The following is a 21580-nucleotide window of genomic DNA, read 5'->3' as shown; positions in this document are numbered from 1 at the left end:
CTATCAGCAAAAGTGGGAAATCCCCGACCTACCCACGTGACTCAAAGGTCAAAGTTGAACCTAAACACAGTCCTCCTACGTCATTGCAAATGGCGGACGGTGTAAACAACACAGAACACTAAAGTGTGTGTGTGGACACATTTTAACACACACGAGACACATGATGAACAACAACAACGCGGACTTCGAGCGCCTGGACAGCCTGGACGGCTGGGTCGCCATCAAGACGGACATATTCGTGGAGAACGAGACGTTCAAGCTGGGCTTCATCGTCCAGTGGAATGTGATCGAGTGTCAGTTCGCTGTCACCTGTCACAACAGGACGTTACAGAGAATGAAGCGACGGGAGAAGGAGGACGGGGGGGACACTGGCAGTGACAGCAGCTGGGCCGGACTGTTCTCTGTCACGGACCTGGACAACGTCCACCACCAGCTGGCCTCCATCGCGGACGTCTTGGGACCGTATTTCCCCGATCTGTCCGCCTTTATAGAAGGCAACATCTGGGACCTGATTTTCCCAACCAGTCGGAAGTCAGCTGGTGGTTCCGAGGAGGACGAGAGGGATCTTGACACGCCGTGTCGACAGCTGGAGAAGTACTTCGGCACGGCGATCGACGTCTGCGGACGCAAGATCGTGCTCGATCTCCTGTTCACGCAGGACGAGCCCGACATCGAGGAGTATTTCGAGAACCTGCAGGAGTTCAGGAAGAAGACCATGCAGGATGAAGTGGCCAGGGCCAAGGAGAGCCTGCGGAAGGTGAGGCGAGTAGCCTACACTACACACACAGGTAGCCCCGCATCCCTAGTATACCCATGAGCCCAGCATCACTACCAAGCCCACCCAGCATCCCTACCAAGTACCAAGCCCACCACCACCATCCCTGCATCCCTATTCCCTACCCAGGAGGAGCCCTGCCCAGCAAGTCCAGCAGCATCCCTCCCTCCCTCCCCAATCTCAGCATCCCTACCCATGAGCAGCATTCCTATCCATGACTAGGGCTGTCAAGACGAGGGTTCGGGTCCTTTAGGATTTTAACGATTCCAGTTCCTTAACTATTCCCTCTCAATGGTCCGATTCCTTTAACGATTCATACAGGGGGTTCCGAATTGACCCTTACAGGTCTGTAACTCTGAGAGTGTACAAATGGAACCAAATGGACCCTTACGGGTCCATTTGGTTCCATTTGTACACTGTCAGAGTTATAGTGGTGCTTGAAATGAAAAAGTTTGAGAACCACCAGTGTTGTAATTACATAGCAGACGTGAAGTCCACATACCAGCTCTGACAGTGTGATAAAACCGGGTTCCGGAAACGGTTCCAAATGTGAAACCGATTCCGGTTACTCAATTTTGGATCCGGTTCCCCCGGTTCCTCCGGTTCGGGATCCCAACCTCAGTCAAGACGATTCATTGTCATACAAATAATTGCGATTAACTTTTTAATTGTATTTTTGGCATTGAACTGTACACTGGAACATACAAATAAAACAATTTATTTGGCTTTTAGGCTTCGTTTACAAAAGTTGCACTGGGCAGATATGACAGATTACTTAAATATACAAAGAAATGACATATTTAGTAGCTGTAGTGTTCTTCAGGAACTCCAGTTGTTCACGACTATTCTGTTGAAGTTTTTGCACTGGTCGGCTTACAGTGGATGTGATTTATACGATGGGCGCTAGCTATACAGTAAAACCCTGAGTGTTTATACGCTCTGTGCATAACTGTAGTCCTGGGTTTCCAGAAGGTGGCATACATACTAGATTACTATTCCGGATCATTTAGATTTGAACTGGAAGGTGTCATATGTGCTTCTGGCTCAAAGCTGCTGCAGAGCCAATCAAACAAAGCTATGGGCGTAGGCCTGTCACAAATATTACATAATCGTCTAATCGCAATTATTTGAGATAATCACAATAATTTTTGTCATCGTTTCTATGTTGAAAAGTTTTCATATATTTTCATACATTTAAAAAAAATTGCGGAAATGGCAGATCTACAAACTTGACGCGTTGTGAGCTGTTAGATCAGCTATTTCCACTATTCTTTTTTTTTTATCATATCTGCCATGTGCCACCTCAAAGCCTAAAAGCCAAAAAAGAAATGTAGTTTTTATTCATAATGTTCCAATGTTCAACAACAAAAACACAATTATATCGTTAATCGCAATTATTTGTGTGACAATGAATCGTCATGTAAACCTTCATAATCGTGACAGCCCTAGCTATGGGAAATTGAACTGGAACAGGAAACGGATATGCCTATTTATCTCTGAGCACCAAGGACTTTACTATGTTAGACAGAATGTTATTATTGTAGCTATAGATAGTTTATTGATGCTTCTCAAAACAACAGTGTTGATGTCTTTAGTGTCAAGAACAGAACACCTTTCCCAGCACACATGCCTTTCTGAATAGCCAAGCAACTGTGTGTGTGTGTGTGTGTGTGTGTGTGTGTGTGTGTGTGTGTGTGTGTGTGTGTGTGTGTGTGTGTGTGTGTGTGTGTGTGTGTGTGTGTGTGTGTGTGTGTGTGTGTGTGTGTTGTGACAGCTGATACAGAGCCACGGCGGTGCTGACAGAATGGTTCTGCTGCTCAGCATCTACCAGGAGGAGGACCAGGCTTACCAGGACCTGGTAACAACGGCCACAACCTTCTTCCATTATCTGCTTCAGCCATTCAGAGATATGAGAGAGCTGGCCTGCCTCTACAAGATGGAGATCCTGGTACATATAATACACTTTATCCCTCCTTTAATACAGTAGTGGTGTCAAAAATAATCGATTCATAGATTAATCACGATGTGGACTTGGACCATTATATATATATATATATTTTTTTTTAACCTTTGTGTTTATTTGGCATTTTCAGCATGTTAGACAGGGGAAAAACATCATTTCATCATATCATATCATTTCATCACATCATTCTTTCTTTTGTTTTTTCCCCCCGAAAAAGGACATCCTTTCATCATATCATTTTTTTGTTCCCCCCCCCACCACCCCCTCCTCCCATTACTGGTTAGAGTCCGTACAGCACAAAGCAAAGTACAAAAGTAAACAGACATGTACAAAAATTAAGCTCACATTACAACATGATTAATTGTTGAAAAGTAAATGAATAAATAGTAATACTAAATAATAATAATGAAAAAAAAAAAAAAAGACACCGTCCAGGATAGACTTTCAATCTTCCACATTATTTGCCTCAGTGAAGTCAATAAGTATACGCCAGATTCCCTCAAACTAGAACTAGATTATGTTTTTTTTTTAATGTTTTTTTTATATTGCACAGAGCAGCAGCCAGATTTACATGTTGTTCAGTAAATCTGACTGCTTGTATTGAATGATGAAAAAGTTGCCATTTTGTGCAGTAATATAGAAAAGTGTGAATTGAATCGTTACCTGGTGAATCGTAATCGAATTGAATCGTGACTCGTGAGGGCAGTGCCAAATGCACACTTCTAGAATACAGACCTGTCTCAGGTCTACTTGTGTCAAGCTGTTCTAGTGTGTGTATATCAAAACACCAGGTAGTAAAAGGTCAGTGGGGGAAAAAAAGTCTTTAATCCCTTTACTAGCTATGTAGACATCAGTGTGATTAAAACAACTGAATATTTATCTGTTCGGCGGCAGGCAGCATCATTAACCATTACTGTACCTTGAGCTGCTGCGGGGCCAGTTGTTCAATCATAATAAATAAACCAAGCATGGCCTCGTGCTCTGGGGATGAAAGTGCTCATTGTCACGTTCGTATGTCCAATGAGTTCAGGGACAGGGGACCGTGAGTCAGTGAAGTGGTTTTCAGGCAGTGGTGGAAAAAGTTTTTTACTTAGGTAAAAGTGTCAATACTGCAATGTAGAAATACTCTGTTAGTAATACTAGTAACTAAGGTTTATGAATAATTGTGGTGGAGTAAAAGTACAATATTTGCCTCTGAGATGTAGTGGAGTAAAAGTAAAAGAACTGAAAAGTTGTCAGCTGTTTGCCTTTCTGTTGTTTCCTTGCAGAAATGTTTGGATTTTGAGGAGCTGGGTCCTAAAAGAATTGCAGAGCTGGAGAAGGAAGTGGAAGAGTGGAGCAGGAGAGCAGAGGATGCTGTCTCCTCTATTCAGGACATCACCGTCAGCTACTTTGTATCGACTTCAAAGGCTCTGGCAGGTATAGACAGCCCTCTGTGAGTGTGTCTTTTAGTGTGTCCAGAGGGAAGCACGCACATCCCACCAAAAACCTTTCTGTAGCTTCCAGTAGATCCCAGTAGAAAACACTACTAACTTAATACATTTTCTACTGGGAGCTACAGTGTGCAAACTTCCCTTCCTTTCCTCTTTTAGCGTGTGCATCAGAATCATCATTATTTTATTTCACATCACAGGTTTCAGGTGTTTTTTTCTTCCTGTGCACATGATATGAAACAAAAACAAATGGAAACATGTTAAATTATCAATGATGTATACCCCAAAAGTGTGTGTGTGTGTGTGTGTGTGTGTGTGTGTGTGTGTGTGTGTGTGTGTGTGTGTGTGTGTGTGTGTGTGTGTGTGTGTGTGTGTGTGTGTGTGTGTGTGTGTGCAATCATGGGTATGTCTGCATTTATGTGTACAGCACAGATGTATGCATGGTGAATACTTGGCCGTAATCCTATTATTCTATTATTATCACTCTGATACAAGTCATGTATTTTGTATATCGTCTCTGTCGGGTGGAAACCTCATATGTCCAAAACTGTTACTTTTCAGGATTCAAATTCAAAAGTAGCTAAAGTAGCAGATCTACAATCTCTAAACACACGTTTCGAGCTTGTGGATCTGCTACTTTTGATACTTTTCGTGTGACGCTGTTAGTATGATCAAGTAGGGCGTTAATCTACGAAAAAACACAATATTAAAAACAGAATGTGGAGATACAGTAGGAGGTTTCTGCCAGACAGCCACGATATACATACACAGTATGTATTTGTAGTGTTTTAGCACAGTGGTTCTCAAACCTTTTCATGTCAAGGACCCCCGAAATGATATGAATTTGGCCGCGGACCCCCTTGTCAAAATATTTTGTTCCAGGGACCCCCCAGAAGCAAAGATTTGAGTTACAAATGTTCGCTTTTAAAAAATATTATAGTCAAAGACTTTGCACACATTTTCAAGATTTTTCGTTAAAGTTATTGTGATGCTATATTAACACATTCTGCTGGGTAACCCCTGGAACCCCCCCCCAAGGACCCCTTGGGGACCCCTTGGGGACCCCTGAACCCCACTTTGAGAACCAATGTGTTTAGCAGACCCATCGTTTCCATGTGTCCAGGTATGGTGAAGCAGATGGAGGTGGATAAGAGTCGCTTCGGAACGGCTGCCTGGGCGTCGGCCGCTCCCAGGCTGGAGAAGCTGCGCTTCATGTTGGCCAAAGAGACCCTGCAGCACATGAGAGCCATGGAGATGTGCCTCAGCCGCAACAAGGACAGCATCAGGGAGAAGGTGTGTGTGTGTGCCCTCACGTAACCCATTTCATTTGTAGATCTGCTATTTTTTGAAAAATCTTGAACATTTTGTGCAAATATTTGAATATATATATATATACGGTATATTTTTTAAAGGGAAAGAATCTGTGTCATTTTTAGATTTCTTTGGGCTATTCAAAAATAGCAGATATACAAGCTCATAGCGTGGCACCGAGTGCCGCGTTATGAGCTTGTAGATCTGCAAAAAAAAAAAAAATCGTGAACATTTTTGCAAATCTTTAAATATATATATATATATATATATATATATATATATATATATATATATATATATATATATATACGGTATATATAATTTTTTTACATTTTTTTTTAAGCACACATTTGTAACAAATCTTTGCTTCTGGTGATTCTACAAATGTCTTCTAAATCCTACATTAAAAAAAAAAAAAACTCATGTTTCTATATCAGTGGGTCTCAAACTTTTTCATGTCAAGGACCACCCAAAATGAGCGCTATGAGCTTGTATATCTGCTATTTTTTGAATAGCCAAAGAAATCTAAAATGACACAGATGCGTTCCCGGTCTTAATGGGTTAAGACATGAGGCAGATTCTACAAATGCCTTCTAAACCAGTCGTTCTCAAACCTGTTAGTGCCAAGGACCCCCACATTTTATTACTAATTACTAATCGATTTAGTCACATTATTAAAAAAAATCTTCAATTTCTATCATGTTGATTCGTTGATATATATATATATATATAAAAACTTGATTGACCCAGTGATTTTCAGTGGGTCGGTACCCCAGCTACCATGATTTGTGGGGGGGTCCAGATGACAGTGTATTAAGACCTTTTTAAACGTAAAAAAAAAAAGAATGGAAAAAAAAGAACATTATTGCATCAAAAGTAATCAACAAACTATACTATAAAAACTGGTCAAACATTAGCCAAATTGTCAAATAATATAAGAAAGAGGCAAACATTTTTAAAATAGCCGATCTACAAGGTCACAACGCCTTTCAACACGAGGCGTTTGTGAGCTTGTAGATCTGGACCAGAGTCAAACTAAATGTAATGCCTCAACTCTTACAATTCCAAGTCCCTTGTCAGGGTGGGGGGTCCCCAGTGGTTCAGAACCACTGGATTAACCTACACTAGACCTGTGCCCGTCGGGAACCGGCCTAGTCGAGAATGATGCAAGTTGGGAACCAATACCCGTTCTACCCGTCTGTCTGTCTGTGTACCTTTTGTGCCCATATGGAGATCTATGCCTGTCTGTCTGTCTGTCTGTGTACCTTTTGTGCCCATATGGAGATCTATATGCCTGTCTGTCTGAGTACTGTCTGTCTGTCTGTCTGTCTGTCTGTCTGTCTGTCTGTCTGTCTGTCTGTCTGTCTGTCTGTGTACCTTTTGTGCCCATATGGAGATCTATGTGCCTGTCTGTCTGAGTACTGTCGGAGTCAGGGACGTGCAGAAGGATTTGGAGAGGCAGGGGCTGGAATTTCTCAAGGGCACCTATTGGACTTTACGAACAATTACCATACTTTTAGGCCCAAAAACCCGAAACAGTATCATAACGTGCTTAATGTCCTCAAAGTCACGCACTCAACAAGCTTTGAACTGAGCAGATTGGACCTTCTGTTCCAGAGATAATGGCCAAAACAACTTGAAAACGGCCACTTTCGCCGGTTTTCGATCGCGATTTTCGATTGAGTTTTGGTCATTTGTCGCCCGTTTTTCTTTAATAACACAGGCTAGGAAGGTTGTACGGCGACAAACTAGATACCTGAGGAAAGTTCACTTTGAGCTGCATCCAACACATCCACTGACATTTCCGTCAGCTTTACCGATAGGCCGCAAGGGGCAGTTGAAATATATTTTTGGGTAAAAAAAAAAAAAAAAAAATCTGTCTGGAGAGGGCACTTTTTTACCGACGGGTAAAAGGGCAGGGGCTGAAGCCCCCTTTCATGTCTATGTGTGCACGTGCATGGTCGGAGTACTGTATATCTGTCTGTCCCTTTTATGGCCATACTGTATATGGAGATCCCAGATGTTATCAGTATATGGCCATATGGGGGGGGGTTTGCCAGATCTGCTTATTATAATTTCCCCGCAAGAATTTATTTGAAAATAGCAGATCTACAAGCTCACAACGCGTCGCATCGCGACGCGTTGTGAGCTTGTAGATCTGCTATTTTCAAATAGCTGATGTACATGTTAAAGTACTCATGTGGCCCATAGTCGCTTCTTTTGGGCTGGTTTTCCTAGACCTGTCTGCTTGTTTCTCTAACATAATCTGGCAACACTGGGGGGGGCGGATATTCTGGAAAGTCCTTGTACAGTGGTAAACGTCTGTGGAGAATGTCTGTCTGTCTGTCTGAAGAGTGCAAAGTGACTGTGTTCATACGGTATATCTCCATCTGTAACCTCATTCCAAATGTGCGTGTACTCTCAGAGTGCATCTCACCAGAGAGTGCTGTGCCAAATCATGGCTGTTTGTACTTGTGTACATCACGCTCCTCTGGTCTGTCTGCATGTCTAACAGCAGAGAGAATTAGAGAACAGGGCACGGTGCCATCATCGTGCTCTCCTGTACCGCTCTCTCTTCTCTTGTGGTGTTCCAGACCGATCTGAATCTGGCTGCCACAGGGCTTTGATCTATTTATAAAAAGCCTGACTAGAAACCTGTAGAAGCCCCCCCCCCCCCCCAGATACGCCGTCACACCACGGCCCCCTTTTGTTTGTGTTTGTTTATGTGAGAATATGTGACGGTGTACAAAGGTGCCAGCTGTGTACAGTAGGTTTGTCTATCTGTCTATCTATCTATCTGGCTGGCTGGCTGGCTAGTATCAATGTGTTTTTATCACATACTTTTAGATTTTATGTTTTTATACTGTTTAAATTAAGTGTATATTGAAGAGTTTGTAGTATGAAGAAAATGAACAATAGGGCCCCTGGCTGATCTTCACAATACTGTTGGCTTGTACATCTTTGATTTGATTTATTTAGCGCAATGTAAAAACAATAATAAAAAAAAAACAGTAGAATATAAAAAGAAAAGTGCCAGGAGGAGGCAAGAAGCCCAAAGGGCTTATATGAGGCCTCTACCTACAGTATAACACAATAAAAAATATTAATAGAACATGATTTGTAGACAACAAAATATAAATACAGTATATAGAATTGACAAATAACATGATTGCAGTATGAAAATACAAATCTACAACATGATTGAAATACCTGATTATCCATAACAAGATTACTGATTATAATTAGCCAACATAGTTGACATATCAGATTTGACAGGAAGTCAAATCCATAGAGCAACCAAGCAAACAGGGAATAGAGAAGAAACAATACAAAAATAAATAAACCAAACAAACGTCTCCATAGGTGAATAGGATTTGTTTGGATGCTGGTTGACAGAGGTGATAGCGTGTGAATGAAAGTGTGCAATAACCCTGTCATCATGCCAGCATAACAACATGTGCACGTGTGTGTGTGCAGGTGACATGCAGAGAGTGTGTATTATGGGTAGCAGATGGTTGTGCATTTTTAATGGGCAAGCAAGGACACACCATTCTCTGAAAATGTTATTTAACCAAACTAAGTACTAAGCCCAGTATTTGAGTCAAAAGTTTATAGTCAAATATTACTCGACTACAAAGTGAAAGTTGCTCCGTCAAATTTGTACCGGAGTATGTCGCATCGTTGTGAGCTTGTTGTTCAGCTATTTTCTCTATAGTTTAAATAGGGCTGAAGTGGCTCATTCATTTGGTACTTTTCCCCTTCCTAGAAATATAGTGGAGTCAAAAGTACAATATTTGTCTTTTGAAAGGTTGTGGTGTAAAATACATAAGTACCCCAAAATACAAATACTCAAGTAAAGTATAGATACTCCAAAATGTAAAATTTTTCGTTAGGAGGTTTTGTTCATCATTGATAAGAACAGCTGAATGGACCTCCAAAGCTCACAATGAGGTTGGAGGTCAAAAGGGGGTGGAGCCTGGAGTCAGCAAAACCAGCTGACTCCACCCCCCTTTGGTGGAGTCAGCTGGTTTAGCAGAAAGTTTGAGGATCCAATGGAGTTAGCTGCTTTTTAATACTTTTCATTGGTTCAATATTTTTTTTTACCAACACACAGACGTAAAGGATGTTCAATAGCACTGATTTATGGAAAAAAATGCAAAAGTGTAAATAGCAGATATACTGTACTGTAGAAGCTCATAGCGTGGCACCGAGTGCTGCGCCATGAGCTTGTAGATCTGCTATTCTTGAAAAATCTTCAAAATGTTTGCAAATCTGGCACTCGGTGCCAGGCTATGAGCTTGTATATCTGCTATTTTTTTAATAGGTCTTAATGGATTAATTACAATACTCAAGTAAATGTACTTGGTTACTGTCCAGCACTGATTTAGCACCCTTTTTCTCGTGGCATAGATGGGTGCTCTGTGTGCCAACGAGCCAGCACGGTCTGCGTGTGGCGAGGGCCAGCCGCCGGAGACGGTGGACCAGCTGGAGCTGCAGTTCTATGAGGCCCAGCTGGAGCTCTACGACACCAAGTTTGAGATCCTGAAGAATGAGGAGCAGCTACTGATGGCTCAGATAGACACCCTACGAAGACAGATTAAAGGTACGCTGCGTGTAGTTCTTCTATCACAGTGGCTCTTCAACCTGTGGGTTTGTGACAGTGAAAGTCACAATTTAACCCATTAAGACCTGGGACGCATCTTTGTCATTTTTAGATATGAGCTAAAAAAACATTATTTTACACTTTGGCTATTCAAAAATAGCAGATCTACAAGCTCATGGTTTGTTACTCAAATCTTTGCTTCTGGGGGTGCCTGGAACAAAATATTTTGACAAATACGGACAAATACATATCATTTTGGGGGTCCTTGACATGAAAAAGATTGAGCACCACTGATATAGAAACATAGGTTTTTCAGAATACTGTTGGGATTTAGAAGACATTTGTAGAATCGGCTTCAGGTCTTAATGGGTGAAAAACATTTTGGAATGGGAAGAAAAGTTTCCCCCCACCCCAAAATAAAAATGTCGATGTTAAAATTGAATATCCAAACCTTGTTCTAAGATGGCTTAGCCTTCAGACACATTTTAAATGACCTGTAATTCAGTGGTGACAGTAACGGGATAGAATAGTGTTGTGTTTCACGTACTGAGGCCATAGAGGGATTTGTAACACCAACCGCAACCGTCTGTTGTAATCAAACAGCAGTTATTATACTACATGACATTTACAGTCTACTATTAACTGGTCAGCCTTATATACATTTCGACCATTTGAAAATAGCAGATCTACAAGCTCACAATGCGTCGCGATACGACACATTGTGAGCTTGTAGATCGGCTATTTTCAAATGATTCTCATACATTTGAAAGCTTGAAATAGGACATTCTGCCTAATGAGTACTTTTGCTTTTTGGTACTTTAAGTACATTTTGATGCCAACACTTTTGTACTTTTACTCGAATACATTTTGAATTACGGACTTTCACTTGTAACAGAGTATATTTCTATATTGCAGTAGTGATACTTTTACTTAAGTAAAACATTTGAGTGCTTTTTCCACCACTGCGTCAAGCATACACTTTGGGAAATATTTTGTTATTATAGTTTCATTTAAATGCTCCCTAATTTTAGTGCATTTCCCTTTCCTTTAATGCAGAGCTCGGGGGGGAAAGAAAGTAATAGCAGCCTTTTCAATGATACAGCACTCAGTAAAATCCTGAGTGTTCATTTAATTAACACATTAATACCGGGAAAGCATCGGTGTCATTTTAGATTTTTGATATTAACCACTTTTATATATATATATATATATATATTTATATTATGTTATACTTTGGCTATTCAAAAATAGCAGATCTACAAGCTCATAGCGCGGCACCGAGTGCCGCGCTATGAGCTTGTAGATCTGCTATTTTTGAAAAAATCGTGAAAATGTATAAAACAATTTAAAGCAAAACATATTTTGAGACGAGGGTCAGCGACGAAATACGGCGACGAAATACCTTTTGGGGACAGTTTTTCAGAAAACTGTTTTTTTTAAAGAAGGATTAGAAGGATTTATAAGACGTTTTGTAGAATCTGCCTCAGGTCTTAATGGGTTAAGTTAAGGTACTTTACAGTGTAGGAGGCTACGGTTGGCCTTGGGAGCCATTCAGACTCACTGCCATGAATTGAGTGTTCATTCTCAGTTCCCCTTCTGAGGCTTCGTTCCACCACTGTTTACAGGAGAGAAAGTGTCTTGGTGTTCATTGTCAGTGCTCTCTGTACTAGATTGAATCAATTTGCAATATGGAAACGCATAATCCTGCTCTTACACACCGGTGGCCATCACCCGCCTGCCTGCCTTGTGTGTTTTCAGAACTGCGTGAGGAGGTGGTGTATTATGATGTGTGTGAGGATCCTGAGGAGCTGCAGAGCCTGGCTTATGCAGGCATGCAGCAGTCGGACTCCTCTGGTCTCCGTCAGCTGAAAAGACGCCTGCAGACGCTGGAGACCAAGAGAGGCAACATCTGCGCTCGGAGAGCGTACCTCCGCAACAAGAAGGTACAACACCTGCAAACATCCTGGGCTTAGAATGTAGAGTCCTACAGTACATTGCCTTTGCTGGCCTGTTTGAATCCTTTCTGAAGGCTTGCCTCCACTCCTCCTCTCGCTTTCCCTCACCACGGTTTTGAATCCCCCGAAGGCAGCTAAAGGAACACCATTTTCAACCTTACCTTCATGCAGTAATAGTTGTCCTCACTAATGGTCGTTATAAGATGGCACAATTTCTATGCACTGACTCTGCGTGTCTTCGGTGGGCTGTGGACAGTTCAGAAACCTGCCTACCAATGACATCATGGACGAAGATTCCAAGCTGATAAAAACTACAGCCTTTCTCCTCCTGGAAAATTAGCATGCGGAAATAGAAGCCATTGTTCTTGCATTTAATAAGAAAGAAAAAAAGTTTGAAATCTTGTTTGAAATGACCAAACCTGCCTAGGCCTATTTCTGAACTGTCCCCAGCCCCCAGAGACACAGAGCAAATAGACAGAAATGCTGCCATGTTATGATGAGCATTGTTAGTGAGGACCAATTATATGAAGATAAGGTCCAAAAGGTTCTTCTTAATGTCATGTTATGTGTGGACCCCAGGAAGATGAGCTGTTGTTATGCACCAGCTAATGGGGATCCTAATAAAATCAAGCTCAATAAACTCAATAATGTAACGCAGACTATCGTTGCTGTCGGGCAGAAGCCTCTTATATCCATATTTTGACATGTGTCCATGCATTGTGTGTGTGTGTGTGTGTGTGTGTGTGTGTGTGTGTGTGTGTGTGTGTGTGTGTGTGTGTGTGTGTGTGTGTGTGTGTGTGTGTGTGTGTGTGTGTGTGTGTGTGTGTGTGTGTGTGTGTGTGTGTGTGTGTGTGTGTGTAGGATCAGTGTGTGGACGCCCAGGAGCAGAAGAGCAGAGCAGAACAGCAGAGCTGCACCTCCTTCAGCCAGCACCACCACGTCCACCTGGTGAGTCGCTATGGCAACAGGGGAAAACACCCACGAGAGAGAGAGAGAGCCGGAGAGATCTTTAGATGAAAATGCTGTTAACCACTTGAACACCAACACCCCTGATTCTGGAGGGAACATTCGACCGAAATTAGCTGATGTACAAGCTCACAACACGTCGTAGCGCGTTGTGAGCTTGTACATCAGCTATTTCCTGGCGAAGAGATTCGGTGTAGAAGGAAATCAGAGCAGACCGAGTACAGTTTATTCACCCTACCAACAGTGGTAAAGGAGTGTAAATCCCTACTCTCCTTCAAAACCACTCTAAAAGAGCACTTGTGCAGGTGGCTGCAATTTGTCTGTCATTAAATGTTTCGATGAATTGAGTACAAAGGACCCCAATGGAAACAAGCCAAAGGCTTTTTGGAGTTTTATATCCTCTTAGTAGACCTTGTATTGAACTGTACTTTCCTGTGCTTTTATTTTTGCAAAATGCTCATAAAGTAATCAATCAGTTGTAACTCGGGTGGGTTTCACTGAGCATTAGAGGGGTTTAAGTGGTGAGATGGCCTGTGTGTGTCGTTGGTTCTCATCCTCTGTCTGCCCCTCCCGTCCGCAGAAACGAGAGAAGAGGAAAGAGGAGGACCAGAGGAGGAAGGAGTGGGTGGACCAGGAGCGAGAGAAGACCCTGAACAGGTTACGGTCCTTCAGAGAGGTCAGTCTCTCTCTCTCATCCTCAACCATCTCTGTAACATCCTTCTTCTCTTCCAGCCTCCCAGTTCCATCATTTATCAGCATCATAGCGTGTGTGTGTGTGTGCCGTGATGTTTTCACTGCTTGGTTTCCAGTGGTGGAAAAAGTACTCAAATGTTTTACTTAAGTAAAAGTATCAATACTGCAATGTAGAAGTACTCTGTTACAAGTAAAAGTCTGGAATAAAAAATGCACTTGAGTACAAGTACAAAAGTATTGGTATCAAAATGTACTTAAAGTACCAAAAGTTAAAGTACTAACATTTTTGAAAATAGCAGATCTACAAGCTCACAACGCGTCGCGATGCGACGCGTTGTGAGCTTGTAGATCGGCTATTTTCAAATAGCCTAGGTATAAAATAGGGCTAAAGTGTTTAATGTATGTTTTATGATGTAATAATTTATATCTGCAAAGTAACTAGCAACTAAAGTTTTCAAATAATTGTAGTGGAGTAAAAGTATAATATTTGCCTCTGAGTGGAGTAGAAGTAAAAGTACTGAAAATTGGAAATACTCGAGTAAAGTACAAATACCTCAAAATTGTACTTAAGTACAGTACTTGAGTAAATGTACTTAGTTACTTTCCACCACTGTTGGTTTCTAAACCTATAACAACCCCCCCCCCCTCCCCCTCTCTCTCTCCTTGTTTCTGAAGAAGCGACCAGGCCACTACATAAAGAAGACCCCTCGTTGCAGGACGTCCTCCGGCGAGCCTTCCCAGCCTCTGTCCATCGTGTCCCTGGGCCCCTCCCCCTCCCCCTCCCCTTCGTCCGGAGGGTCCAGCAGGAAGGCCCCCAAGAAACAACAACAACAGTCCTCCAAACCCAGAGACATCCCCGTCCAAATCTACGCACCGCCGCCGCCGCCAACACAACCACCTCCTCCCCCTCCTCCTCCTCCTCCCCCGCTCCCACCACCCAACCTGCCCCCGCCACCTCCACGTCTGCCCGCTCCTCCCTCTCAGGAGGACGCGCCCAAGGAGCTCAGTGAGAAAGAGGCTGCCCCGTTCCCGGCCAGGAGCACCCTCAAGCAGAACATAGGTGAGCAATGACTCCTCTCAGCCCTTTGTGTCAGGGCTGGACAATTAACCCAAACTATATCGAAACATCGACACATTTAGAACCAGTGACCGACTTATAAATGAATAATCGAGAAGCAAGGTTTTTGTTTTTGATAACCTTTCTTCATATATCAACGAATAAATATAGATTTTTTAATAATCGACTAAATCGATTACAGTCTGATTAACCCATTAAGACCTGAGGCGATTCTTAAAAATGTTTTCTAAATCCTAACAGTTTTTTGAAAAAAATCAAAAAAAAATAAAATTCAAGATTTTTCAAAAATAGCAGATCTACAAGCTCATGAGCTTGTATATCTGCTATTTTTGAATAGCCAAAGAAATCTAAAGTGACACAGATGAGTTGAAAATAGATCTACAAGCTCACAACGCATCGTGATGCGATGCGTTGTGAGCTTATCGATCTGCAATTAGTTATATCGCGCAGCCCTGATTTGTATTGCCTTTCTGCAAACACAGCAGTGATGGCCCCGTGATTGGAAAGTTGTGACGTTCTTGGTCTCAAAGCTTTCTACAGGTCTCTATACTGTATGTCATTGAGTTTCCCTGGTTTTCCTGGTTTTGCTAACCCAGCCGGTGTAAAATGGCAGTAACGCAGTGCAGTCTGGGCTCTAACTCCCAGCAGAGTAGAACGCATCATGTCCCGGCCATCTCCTGTGGCCGTTCCAGTGAGTGTGACTTCAAGCTAGGATATGTGAAACTATTAGTCCTGACCCCTGGGAACGCTGTGTGAGTTTGTGCCAGAGTAGAGTAAGCTTCCTCGCAGTGGTGGAAAAAAGGTACTCAAATGTTTTACTTAAAAGTATCAATACTGCAATGCAGAAATACTCTGTTACAAGTAAACGTCTGGTTTTCAAAATTTACTTGAGTAAAAGTACAAAAGTATTGGTATAAAATGTACTTAACGTACCAAAAGTTGAAGTGTTCATTTTGCCGAATGTCCTATTTCACAAGTGTTCAATTTGTATAAAAATCATTTGAAAATAGTTGATCTACAAGCTCACAGCGACGCGTTGTTGTGAGCTTGTAGATCGACTATTTTCAAATGGCCAAATTATATAGGGATAAAGTGGTTAATGCATGTTTTGTAATAATAATAATAAAAATCTACAAAGTAACTAAAGTTTTCAAGTAATTGTAGTGGCGTAAAAAGTACAATATTTGCCTCTGAGATGTAGTGGAGTAGAAGTAAAAGTACTGAAAACAATCCAGTAAAGTAAAAAATCCTCAAATTTGTTCTTAAGTACAGTACTTTAGTACATGTACTTAGTTACTTTCCACCACTGTAAGCTTGCTTTGTGTGTGTGTGTGGAGGGGGGGGGGTTGTCTGTCGCTCTGTCCTAAATCCACACTGTCTTTTATCATCACCAGCCCGAGGGAGGCCCTGTTGACGTTCACGTTTAGCCCAGGGAACAGTGTCGTGCGGGCTCATTTAGCTGAACCTTTTCAAAAAGTGAAGGTTATTTGAGAGAAGGTTATTTCTGGAACACTGAGCACCGAGTATGACGTTTGGAATCAATGTGCGTTGGAAAGTTGCTCTATAAAGGTTTGATTTGTTGTAGTCAAAGCAGTTGTAGGTGCATGCATCAGTGATGAAGTTACAACGGTATAATCTGCACATTTTATTCCAAATTAACCAGTTGAGACCTGGAACACATCTGTGTCACTTTTTGATTTGAGCTAAATTTTACACTTTGGCTATTCAAAAATAGCAGATATACAAGCTCATAGCGCGGCACCGAGTGCCGCGCTACGAGCTTGTAGATCTGCTATTTTTGAGAAATCGTGAAAATGTGTTCAAATCTTTGAATATATATTATTTTAAAGTGAATATTTTTTAACTCAAATCTTTGCTTCTGGGGGGTCCCTGGAACAACATATTTTGAGATGGGGGTCGGCGGCCAAATACATATAATTCCGGGGGTCCTTGACATGAAAAGGTTTGAGCACCATTGATATAGAAACATACGTTTTTATTTTAATACTGTTGGGATTTAGAAGACATTTGTAGAATCGGCTTCAGGTCTTAATGGGTTAAAAGGAGTCTATTGTCTGGTATGTTTTACTTATGAGGAATTTCTCAGCGAGGTTGTTACATTACGGTACACTGAATAATGACAATATTAAATATTACAGCACGTTCTCCAAAATATTGTGAAAGTAAAGATAAGCATAGAAAACTTGATACAATATTATAGAGGCATTTCAGTAGTGTATGGTGGTCTGTTCTTTGAATTGAATAATGATCAGTCTCTCTCTCTCTCCATATCAACTAGGAACTATGGATGAAGTGTTGGCCTCTTTACAGCGTGGTCAGACCCATCTTCGTAAGGTCACAGCCCCCGGGACAGCGCGCTCTGGAGGGGACGTAAGGAACCATCTGATGTCTGCCATTCGACTGGGGGTCACCCTGAAGAAGGTGAGACATGCAGCACTAGGGAGTGAAGTGAATACGAGGGACAACATGTTTCCTAAATATGGTTCATCTGGGGCATTGAATAGTTTGAGTTGACTTTTTGGTAATCAAAGTAGTGAAGGGTTGCAAACTGAATCTATTAATAGACCCTCTCGCCTATAATTTCACTCATTTTGGTGAATGTTGTGACAGTCGTCTTGCTTCTTTAATGTGGAAATATTTCACATTGTACCATGAAATCCATTAAAGGTAGTGGCGCATGAACTGGCACCATCGTACACACGATGCAGCCCTACCGATTAGAGCCAACCTAATCTAAGGTAGAACGGTACCATTCATGTGTTAATCCATTAGATTAGAGATGGTTAAGTTTAGGAATGGTTTGGTGTTCTTTAAAGGGCAAGACCACTTTGGTAGAGGTTGTGTAGTTACCTTGCCATGATGTAGCTCCAAAGGTGGACAAGAAATGAAAAATAATTGCTCCGATGATTAGAAATTGATCATTCAAAATATGCTCCTCATTGACTTACATGGTACGCTGAAACAGCTCTCAAAGTCACTCTTTTAGCACATAAACAAATGCAAACCAAGTTGATTCAGACAATATAGAACATCACCAAACCCAGTACTGTTTTATTTTTTTTTGAAACATTTTAACTTCCTGTTGATTTTACTATTTGAAGAGACGGATCCAGGATCCAGTTTGGGTTTCATTCCTAATAAAAATGGCAAAATCAACAGGAAGTTTTTTTATAAAAAGGTCTTGCCCTTTAAGGTCGGGGTAAGGATCTGAGAGGGCGTTTAACCCTAAATAAGACCTCAAAGCACTGGATTCAGAGCTTGAAGAAATTGAGTACCGGTTCAGGAGCCATGACTGTGATAACATATCTGCAGGATAATGCTGTAGCTGTAGGACTGCAGTGAGTGGTAGACTGAACGTGGCAAAAATAAACGGTATATTGTGGTGGTGCTGCAGGTGCCGGCCGGGCGTCCAGAAGTCCAGGACAGTCCAGATAACGAGCTGGAGCGCAGCATCAAGGCCGCCATGCAGAGGATGAAGAAGGTGTCGGCCGACTCCGATGAGGACAGAGAGGACGAAGAAGAGACACCCTCTGGAGAATGGGACAGCTGATAACACACACACACAGTTCCCCCTAACATCAGTTCATGTCTGATTTTAGGTTGTTGTCCCTATAGTATCAAAATGTAACGCACATCTAGAACACAGGAATGCTGCACTATGTAAATCAGCGATTCCCAACCCGTGCACTGGTATGGTGGGCCGTGAGGATGTTGTGAGTGGGCCGTCAAACAACAGGCAAAACACACAAGGTGCGTTCAGACCTGAAGATTTATTTTCTTTGCCTAGTCGCTTCAATCTCTTCACTTTGGTCGTTCTGGTCAGCGTTGGTAAAATATGTTGCTTCAGTCGTATTTTTGCGACGCGACCGCGTGTTTTTTGGGGTCAAAAACACACACTGACCGACCGACCGTGTGTTTTCCTCCATCCCGGCCCGGCCGGCAACTGTACTGACCGGGCATGATACAGAGCACAGAGCAGGTCCTGGTCCTCCCCGCTCGGATGTCACGTCAGTAGAAAACGCAGTTTGTTGCCTCGAATACCAATGTGTGGGCTTGTTTTGTTTGCAGGCATACAACAGATAGAAAATGTACACGTGAACTTAACTTACCGTGTTATTTCAACTTTGTAAATGGACCCGGATCGGTTTGGTTCTATTATGTACCCTCCCGGGGTTACAAAATCACCCAAAACGGAATAATTTAAAGTAAGATTGAGTAACTATTTTCTATTTCTTATTTTGACAAAAATATATCGATCTCATCATCGTTTATAATCAAGCTGTCAAAAACACAGACCGAGAGGGCGTTCGCCTCGTTCGCGCCACTTGATGTAACATCGCGCCCGTTCGCGTCTTTGCATTGACTTTGTATGTAATCGCGCAGCTTGAAAAACTATTCAGGTCTGAACGCACCTTGAGATTTTAATGACAAAAATAATATTAAGTAATGTAAAAAAAAAAGAGTCACAGAATTGTTTCTTTAACTCTCTCAGTGCCAATGAAATAAAAAAAATATTTTCATACTGTGCCAACAATTCTTTATTTATTTTTTTTGGTAAAAAAAAAGTGCTTAGGAAGCGAGATACAGCCTTTTTCAGTTATAAATTAAACAAAGAGTGGATGGAGCTGCAAATCTTCAGATGATATCTTGGGTTCTGAATTTTTTTTTCCAAAAAATAAATAAAAATAATAATATATATATATATATATTTTTTTTTCTACTCGGGATATCTCGTTGTGTGGCACTGAGAGAGTTAAAAGCGTGAAAAAATTGTTTTCATTATGATACCGATAAATATGCACTATTAAAGTATACTATTGTTGGTTACATTGATCCAACACATTGATTGATCATTAAAATAAACAAACACATGGGCTGCCGTGTTAAGTGGTCAGATGGGTGGGCCGCCAACGCTTTCCGGATTTTCAAGTGGCCGCTGCTCCAGAGAATGTTGGGAACCGCTGATGTAAATGCATTGATCAGAACTTTGTGTAGAGAGGCTTTAGTGGCTTACAGTCTATAGTCACACAACAGGTTTAACCCATTAAGACCGGTAAAGCATCTGTGTCATTTTTTGATTTATTTGGCTATAAAAAATATATAGCAGATATACAAGCTCATAGCACGTCACCGAGTGCCGCGCGATGAGCTTGTCTATCTGCGCTTTTATGAAAAATCATAAAAAAAAATGCAAATCTTTGAATATATATATGGGTTTTTTTCTTTGCTTCTGAAACAGTTCTAAACAGTTTTCTTAAAAACTTCTGTTTCTATGTCAGTGGTCCTCAAACTGTTTCATGTCAAGGACCCCCCCCCTCCAAATGTGTTTGGCCGTGGACCCCCATCTTAAAATATCTAGTTCCAGGAACCCCCCCAGAAGCAAAGATTTGAGTTAAAATGTTTGCTTTAAACAATATATTTATTCAAAGATTTGCACCAATTTTCTGCGATTTTTCAAAAAATAGCAGATCTACAAGCTCGGTGCCGCGCTATGAGCTTGTAGATCTGCTATTTTTGAATAGCCCCCAAGGAATTAAAAAAATGACACAGATGCGTTCCCGGGCTTTAATGGGTTAAGAAAACAAGTGTGTGCTTCAAGCAGAGATAGATAGGGAAATCTCTTTTAACCGCTACAGCTCAACCATCACTGAATGTCCTTGCTGTCGGGAAGAAACCTCTTTATCTCCTTATTCTAACTTTTTGTGTTTTTTATCGTAATTTAATGCCCTACTACAGCGTCACAAAAAAGTAGCAGATCTACAAGCTTGTTTTGAGGAAGCTTGTAGATCTGCTACTTTTGCAAAAAAAAAAGTTTGACTCCTGAAAAGTAACAGTTATGGACATATGAGGTTTCCACTGGACAGAGACGATATATTTTTATGTATTTGCTGACTCTACTCTTTACTGACATTTTGGTTTGTCTATGGTTACTAATCTGAGCAGTTGATATTAAAAGGTATTATAGTGTAGTTAGTATACATTACGATCTACATGTTTACGCTGTTTTTATCGTACGGTTATTATTTGTGTTTGTGAATCCTGGAGTTGGAAATGTCTTAAGGCGCAATTCTTACGTAATTTCTCCTCATATACTGTAGTATGATGCCATAACAGATGAATCTTTAATACTGGATTCCTTCTGCCCTTCATAAAGCACTTTGGTAAACACATATTGCATTGCCATGGATAAATATGGGTTTCCTTCTATTTACCATTTTCTGTTTATCTTTAAATCTCCAACAGACCTTTCTGGTTTTGAACCTGCAACACAGTACTTGGGACTACTTGGGACATTTCTAACAGATGGATGGTTAACAATTAAGATGACTATGATGCACTGATCTTTTTATTTTATTTTATCTCTTTTCCTGATACGATTACAGTATAAAATCTGATTATGCTGAAGTGCCTTGACAATTCTGATTTGACTTTTCAGATGTCATCCACAATTAAAATGTTTGCAGATACAGTATCTTTAGTTCTGTCGTATTTTATTTATAACTGCATTTTAGATGCATTTAACTGTATTTAACATGTAACCCCCTCCCCCATCTAATCGGAATGTTTTTTTTTTTTCTTTTCTTTTCAGTTTTTCTTTTTAGAAAAAGAGGGAGGGTAAATGACATTACTTTGTGTCCATATGGATTGAAGGAAAGGTCAGAATTAAAAAAAATAATAAAAAAATTGCAGGCTGCATTACAGTATGTGACATTAGAGGCAAGTGGACCGAGTTCTGACTGGAATTAGGGCGCCCGAATAAAATAATCTCAGATTTTGCCTCA

General features: G+C 41.2%; 1 protein-coding gene across 1 annotated transcript; it reads left to right on the top strand.

Moving 5' to 3' along the window:
• Positions 1-84: 84 nt before the first annotated feature.
• Positions 85-21270, top strand: whamm (WASP homolog associated with actin, golgi membranes and microtubules). The gene is made up of 12 exons (XM_080429468.1): positions 85-757; positions 2550-2723; positions 4007-4157; positions 5295-5464; positions 9893-10085; positions 11844-12028; positions 12902-12988; positions 13587-13682; positions 14375-14759; positions 17077-17219; positions 18193-19851; positions 20349-21270. Exons 1-11 carry the CDS (start codon positions 161-163, stop codon positions 18346-18348), a joined length of 2337 nt encoding a protein of 778 aa, XP_080285594.1. The 5' UTR covers positions 85-160; the 3' UTR covers positions 18349-19851; positions 20349-21270.
• Positions 21271-21580: the final 310 nt, after the last annotated feature.

Source organism: Gymnoscopelus braueri (assembly GCF_963280865.1).
Source record: "Gymnoscopelus braueri genome assembly, chromosome: 1".
Taxonomy (NCBI): domain Eukaryota; kingdom Metazoa; phylum Chordata; class Actinopteri; order Myctophiformes; family Myctophidae; genus Gymnoscopelus; species Gymnoscopelus braueri.
Note: the sequence above shows the minus strand (reverse complement) of the source record. Positions and strands in the feature narration are given on the sequence as shown.